This window comes from Lycium ferocissimum, chromosome 3, assembly GCF_029784015.1.
Source record: "Lycium ferocissimum isolate CSIRO_LF1 chromosome 3, AGI_CSIRO_Lferr_CH_V1, whole genome shotgun sequence".
In the NCBI taxonomy this organism is placed as follows: Eukaryota; Viridiplantae; Streptophyta; class Magnoliopsida; order Solanales; family Solanaceae; genus Lycium; species Lycium ferocissimum.
In genome coordinates, this window is record NC_081344.1 from 7,349,417 (window position 1) to 7,357,216 (window position 7,800).

The 7,800-nt window shown below is 40.2% G+C and overlaps 1 protein-coding gene across 1 annotated transcript in view; it reads right to left on the bottom strand.

The window, feature by feature from the left end:
• The window catches only part of LOC132049516 (cysteine-rich receptor-like protein kinase 25), a 9,963-nt gene extending 3,104 nt beyond the window's left edge, over positions 1-6,859 (bottom strand). The window contains exons 1-4 of the mRNA XM_059440355.1: positions 6,102-6,859; positions 5,892-6,026; positions 5,478-5,618; positions 4,836-4,957 (exon numbers count right to left, since the gene is read on the bottom strand). Of these exons, the coding sequence (XP_059296338.1) occupies positions 4,836-4,957; positions 5,478-5,618; positions 5,892-6,026; positions 6,102-6,810 (1,107 nt within the window). The 5' untranslated portion in view covers positions 6,811-6,859. The remainder of the gene's footprint in view (positions 1-4,835; positions 4,958-5,477; positions 5,619-5,891; positions 6,027-6,101) is intronic.
• Between the last annotated feature and the right edge of the window lie 941 nt (positions 6,860-7,800).

Consider the following 7,800-nt stretch of genomic DNA (forward strand, 5'->3'; position numbering starts at 1 on the left):
TAATTTTTTTACACTCGCATTTGTGATTTAAATTGGGATGAATTTTCTCCGTCACAAATATTGTTTTTTCTTCTAATTGTAGTAATATGGATATATAGATTGTGATTGAATCTAACCAAATAAAAGTAGTCTGGCTTTGGTTAGGGACAAATTCATAGACAAGTATCTTTTCTTTCTCCTCTAAGAAGGTAATCCCAATAGTCTCACTAGATTTCGTGTCGTTTTGCCACCAATAGAACTCGCTTTGAATTCTTGTCCACCTTGCTTTGAACTTCTTGATAGCCTCTGATCGCTACAACTTGTCCTGTGAGGAAACTTTCCCCCGAGCATAAATAAGTTTGTAAACGTAGGAAATATTTTCCGTAAAGATTTCATTCCTTGACCTGGTTAATATACAAACTATACAACCATAATGTTAGCCTAGAATTAAGGAGCTAACCTAAAACAGAGATTACAAAATATTCTAACTAATATTTACATAATCTATCACACCCCCAAATAAACGGAGGTTTACGAACGCTGACCTGGCCCCAAAAATCTTCAAATAAGACTTCGTGTAGTCCTTTGCGAATATATCGCAACTGAGCAATGGGACGGAACATGAAGAACAACCTCGTCCTCGCGCAACCTTCTCACGAACAAAGTGGATGTCCATTTCAATATGCTTGGTGTACTGATGTTGCACCGGATTGCCTGAAAGATAACTGGCACTTACATTGTCACAATAGACCATAGTAGCCTTATGAATAGGACAATGTAATTCTAACAAAAGATTTCGAATCCAAAGATGACTCGGAGACAACATTAGCAACCCCCCTATACTCCGCCTCAGTACTCGAACAACAGAGGGTAGGTTGGTGTTTGAAGACCAACATATCAAGTTATCTCCAAGGAAGACACAATTACCCGACGTCGATCGAAACAGCCCCCCCCCCCCCCCCCCCCCAATCCGCATCAACAGAAAGCAGGTCAAGAATCGAAGACGGATAAAGATGCAAACCATAATCAAGTGTACTGGATGTGTAACAGATAACGCGCTTAGCAGTACACATATGATCATCTCGCGAGCATCTATACGATCATCTCGCTGAGCACAGACATGTAAGCATACCTCGTCAACAAAAGAAATATCCCGCCCGTCGAAAAGATAGCATGCCGCACCCGCGAGATCGCGATAGTAAGTCGGGTCATCATATCGAGCACCCGATGTGCTGCTCACCTTCGGTTTAGTATCAACCGGAGTAGAAGTATCCTTACAAGACGACATCCTAGCTCGATCAATGATTTCTTTGGCATACTTACGGCCAAAAGAAACACGCATCTTTACGGTGAGCGACATGAATGCCAAGGAAATAATTCAAAGGACCCGGTATCCTTCATAGCAAATTTCGAGGCATAAGGAGAGCTACAATGGAGAAACGGGAGAGAATCCTCGAGGAAGCAAGAGAATAATATCATCAACATAAAGTAAATGTATGCCATATCGACCCCTTTGTATTTAAACAAAGAATTATCGTATCCGTTGTTTGAAAACCAAGCGAAGAGACATAATCAAAAACGCTGTACTCATGCCATCGGCCTTCTTATGTCCATAAGACTTACGGAAAGTAAACATACATAATTTGGATAAGTCAGATCTCCGAAACCCATAGGTTGAGTCACGATACACCGTTTCCTTGAGCTCACCGTGTAAGAAAGCATTCTTGATATCGAACCGGCGAATAGGCCACTTTTTCGATAAGGAAAGGCCGAGAATAAAGACGATCGCAGCTGCTTGACCATCAATGACCGAAGGTCTCACCACAATCAACGCCAACGTGTCGAGTCTTTCCATCACCTACAAGCACGGGCTTTATGCCTCTCAAAATCACCATTAGACTTTTCTTTGGCGAGTGAAAATCCACATAGAACGAATAACATTCACATTAGTGGACTGTATAATTAACCCCACGTCTTATTTTTAATAAGAAAGCATCAAATTCATCATCCATAGCCATTTTTCAATTCGGTCACGAAGTATGTCATGTGGTTATGAGGGAGAGGGGATTTCGTAACCATGGTATTTAAGTTAAACGTACGTTTTGGCTTAAAAATACCACTTTGACTCCGGGTCACCATTCGGGGCGGATTAGTAGATTGGGGCGGCCTTGGTGGGGATGTTCGCGCAAGTGTAAGAGACAGCGGGTTGGGCACGGGCATGGGAGGCAATCCGTCCACGACACGCTAACGGAGTGAGTAGTAGCATTTGTCCACTCTGCCAAGTGGTAGTCGGCCGGTCACGGCATGGGGCGCGGGGTGGTCTCGGCCGATTATCCGTGATCGTAGCTATACGATAACCAAATGGGAAATCCCATCATCCAAAAAATTATAAGATTGAAGGGGAGAATGTAAATTGAAAAATGGAAACATTCAATAAAAACACTCGGATCTTAGAAGTCAACCATTTTTCGGACGATAAATATAACACTTATACCCCTTACGATTCGTAGATACCCCAATGGGTGGGTATGTTGTTATGATTTATCGTCCAAAAAGATCATTATTTCTCGTCAAGTGATTTTTGACGACAAGAACGCAAGAACAACGCTGCAAAGGTTATTTCTCGTCTAGTGTTATGTGTTTACCAAGAACGCAAGAACGACAAATACTAGAATGACTAGATTTATTACATTCAATGCTTTTATTAAGCCTAAGACAATCCAAAATAGAATTTCCTGGATGACCCAAACGAGCATACCAAAAAGGAGAGGACAACGCTGTAAAGGTCAGACGGAACAAGTTGTCGGATATTTGACGGTGGTGGATTGGATAAAGATATCCCCGACTATCACACCGCACAGCGCTATCCCTTCTAAAAATCCTTTACGAAAACCATACGGATCAAAAGTCACCGTACATTACGAATTATCGCAGTAAAACTTCGACCGAAATTAAATTCTTAATGAGTTTAAGAGCAAGAAAGCGACATTCCGCATTGTAAAGCGGGTTCGCTCGCAGGGCAAACTAGTATGACCATAACCATGAATTGGAATCGAATGGACCATTTCCCACAATACCATTATTTTGATTGCTCAAATTAAAATAAGCACGTAGATTACCGTCCAAGGATGTCATATGAGAAGGGCTGGCCAAGTATCCATGTACCAATTTTGGATCGTGCGGTTTAAGGTCATGCGTGCATCAAGGACTCGACGCCGGTTGGAACATACGACCCACGAGAAAGCGATCGCTCGTCGCATACATAGTCGCCGGGGCCGGAGGAGGGCCCAATATACCTTGCTGCCGTGGTGGGCCAGGCGGGGGACGAGCTCATGACTTGGTCGGGTACGGGCAGAGGGGAAGAAAGGGGCCGAGGCCGGCGGCAGACGACGCCGCTGGCAACCGGCTCCGGCCCCATCACACAAGCAAGAGGAGCCCGCTGGCTGCGGACCGCCGCTGCTACGGCCTGAACCACCGCGTCCGTCGGAGGTGTTTTTACCACCGCCTAAGCCGCGGCCAGAACCATTTTTTCGGCCAGTCCCCGAATTTTGGCAGGGAGAATTTTTGGTTTTCCCTCGGCGTGAACTTGTGTTTTCAGAGGGCAGTGCCGCGTCGTCGACCGCGACTACCATAGCCGAACCAGACCCGTGAGACACCATTGCCGCAAGTTCACGTTCTTCCAAAACAACAAGCAAGCACCGAGCCTCGACCCGGGGAGAGAGGGCGAAGATGGCGAATTTGTGTCCCAACCCCTTGTATGCTTCAGCCGAGACCCGAAACCGCCCGAAGGATCGGCGCCTATTCGTCAATGAGCTCCGACGTTTTTCGCTTAATCCGCAAGGCTCTTTTGACGTTGACAATAAAGTGAGGCATCGGGGAAAATCCTCCATACGAGTCATCGTGAATTCTTGTTCGAGAGTCACCGTACGAGAGTTTTGATGATTTTGGAATATATCATGGTGTCGACCCCAAGCATCCATGGCAAGAGAGCGTTCGGTTCGATGATGGTGTTCAACGATCATTCGAAATTGTCAATATATCCACGGGGCCACCTACGGGCCAACGGTCGTCCATACCCGACTTCTTACCGCCAGATTGGCTACTCCTTACCTGTGGGTGGAGGAATGATGTGATGAAGGACCTTATGAGAACGAGCATGAATCTTGAAAAGCTCGGCCCATGTTCCGTATTGTGAGTTCTCCATCTCAAGAGTAACAGAGATGTGATTCTTGATATTCGAGACCGCGAGGGCCGGGTGGAACGAGGGCTTAACCGGAGTGGGTATTGCATAGGCCATGGCGGATGTAGTAGAGAAAGAAGGTGACGGAAAGAGGAAGAAGAAAGAGGGAGTAGGGCGTAGCGGAAGGAGGAAGAAGAAAGAAACCCTAATCTGATACCATGTAGGAAATATTTTCCGTAAAAGATTTCATTCCTTGACTTGGTTAATATACAAACTATACAACCATAATGTTAGCCTAGAATTAAGGAGCTAACCTAAAATAGGATATTACAAAATATTCTAACCTAAAATAGAAGATTACAAAATATTTTAACTAATATTTACATAATCTATCAAGAATGTAATCTTGCATAAACAGTAGCTTAAAATCAGGAGCGGGCCAGCCAAGGCGGCTCGATAAAATTAATGGTTAAATCAAATTTTAATAAGAAACTCTAAACTTTTTAATAACACCACAAGTAGATTGGGTTGCATAAACAGTACTTCATCTTGATTTTTTTTTTTTTTTAAAATAAAATCACGCCAGGAAGTAGAATGGGTACACCCTTCTATTCTTATTATCTTTTGTCTAAACAGGAAAACATCATATATGCTAAATTTGTTCTAATAACTTTACCTTATAAACATCACCAAATCCACCTTCACCAATTTTATTATCAGGAGAAAAGTTGTCAGTCACAGCTTGGATTGTATCAAAGCTGTATTGCAAGGATTCAACAGTGGAAATTCCACTTATATCTGCAAAAAGTGCAGAATAATCAAATTTCAATTACATCTGCTCCAGAAGGAAGGTGCATGTGGGAGGACCTTTTAATTTCTTCACAAAAATGTGAAGTTCGTGATTTAAGTTGTATGTATTTGATGAGTTCAATTTCGTACATGGTTTGTGATTTATCCATGAACAGTAAAGTTATAAAATTATTTTTGTCGAATTAAATTAACAAAATTTTACATATTAGAACGGTAAAGTCACAAAATTTAAACCACTACAAAGTCACAAAACTACATTAAAGTAACTAAACTTTACCAACTATAACAATAAACAATAAATTTAACATGTCTGTTGTAACCTACCCATCAAGGTGGCATTATTGTTATGGTAGGTACGTAAAGTTTAGTTACTTTGACGTAACAAAAGATAGTTTTATGATTTTAATATTACAATGAATAAAATTCTGTTCCTTTAATATGATATAAACAATTCAATGAAATTAATCCTGTGTTTGCTGACTTTTGCAAATAGTCCTCTTAGTTTTACCTTTAGCCTCCGTTATGGCATCATACTTTTTAGAAGTTCTCCTTCTGAGGCAACAATATGCCACAATAAGTAGAACAATTGAAACCGCTGCGGAAATAGCAATGGCAACGATCACTCCTGCTGAAATTCTCCGTTTTTTATCTGAATCAGCTGAATTTGTGTTAATTTCTTCAATTCAAATCCTCATAATATAATCTGAGTACTAGGAATTAGAACATCTTTACACCAAACAAAGATCAAATGAATATGAAGTGGTCGTTGTATTACATATTTGAATCAATTTGTATATAATAACAACGTATAGAACTTTTACACTATCAATATATTTTAACATGTTATATAGCAGCAGGTAATCTCAATTTTTATCAAGGACCCCTATAACTTGTCCAAAATTAACAAAGCATAAGGCATTACCTCCTTCAGGGCCCGAAGAATTTGGAGGGGTCGATACACGTGGAGCAGGTGGCGGTGGTGTCGAGACGGTTATATCTTTGTAGAAAGGATACAATTCGTATCGGATGCCACAACTCGGAAAATAAACTCTAGCACCTGTAGGTCGAGACATAATATAATTAAGTAATTAAAAGTACGTTAATAGTTTTAAGTTTTTAATTAAATACGTACCTCGTGCCTTGTCACAACAACTGGGTAAATTCGAGATGACATCTCGAAGGCACCCGATACAACTAGTAGCAGAAATATCAGGAGTGCACTGTGCAAGTGCGTACACTTTCTGAAACGCAGTATAATTCCTATGTTTCGTTGCATATTTCTTGGCTGCGCCACCATTCGCAGCCTCAGTCGCCACCTCATTCAACACACGCGCCAAAATTGGTCTAAAAGTATTCGGATCACTAATATTGTGAGTACTAGAGTACACAATAAGTCTGCCCAGGTTCTGATCCGGCGTGCCAAAAAAATGTTGGTTCGAATAATATAACAGGCAGTTGTCGTAATACACGAGTGCAACTTTTTCTCGCGGACACGATTTTAAAACATCTGTACCGGCGTTTTTCACGCACTGCTGACAATCGGTGGTAGAGACGTCGCCGCGACATAGGAACGTCCCGTAAACCATGTTGTTAGCTGAGGAATTGTAGAAACCGTTTGGTCGGGTGGCATTTGAGGTAAGAGAGGATAGTAGGACTTCAAGGCTGGCTCGATAAGTGCTGTTTGGTGCGTAAGTGGTAGTATTTGGGCAACTATGGGAGAGAGGTTGTGACATAACCCGAGTACTGATCATCATGAGGCTGATGATCAGAAATAAGCAAGAATGGAACTTCAGTATGGTAAAAGAAAGACATAAAGGGATGTTGCTAAAAGTAGGCATCATTTTTATGATTATGTGATAAAAAAGATTTGGTTCTTGATTTTCACGTATCCTGTAAAGCTATATATAGAAGAATCTTGTGGCTATAGGACACCCTTTAGTAAGGGGTCATTGACACTTTTGCCCTATGTTGTGCTGGTCTTTAACTTCTGTCCCTCATAACAAGTACAAAATTTTTGCGGGCATAAGTTCATATTTTCAGATCATAACATCCCACAAGTTACGTCGAGCGTGACTTTACACTTAAAAAACTTATGCCCCACTAGACAAAGTTCGATTGCTAAAGGGCAAACATTAAAGACCAGTCCATTTAAAGGATAAAAATTAAAGACCAGTTCATTTGAAGGTTAAAAATTAAAGACCAGTCCATTTGAAGGCCAATTTGTGCAATTTCAACTTTAGAGCCTGTTTGGCCTAGCGGTTTTGAGGTCAAAAGCACTTTTTTTTTTCTAGAAAAAACACTTATTTTGGATATTTGAGGTGTTTGGTCAATTGGTAAAACTGCTTTTAACTAGAAGCAGAAGCAGTTTTTTTGCGGTTAAGAAGAAATAAAATTTCTTGAAAAAAGCGTATGTTAACATTATTTTTTTAAGACAAAAATATCCATGCCATAATTACACCTTTACCAAGTATATCCCTCATTAATCCACTAATTTCTAATCAATAATTCTTTGTGTTAAATTTTAATTTGTGGAATGATTTTAAGTTTTGTTTTGGTTGTAGTTTTTGGTATATTTAAATCATAGTGTTGATATTATATCACTATTAATATTTATTTTTTATTTATCTATTTATTATATTAATTGAAAATTTTAATATGTATTATTAAATTTTAATGAAACAAATATGTATTTTAAAATTTATTTCTCTCTTTTATTCTTTCTTCTTGGTCTTAAAATCCTAATTTAACTGAGAGCATGTGGAAAAGTTGAAATGGAGTGGAAGTGACTAACCCACAACCCTTATGATATTTAGTTTCTCTCTTTATTTTAG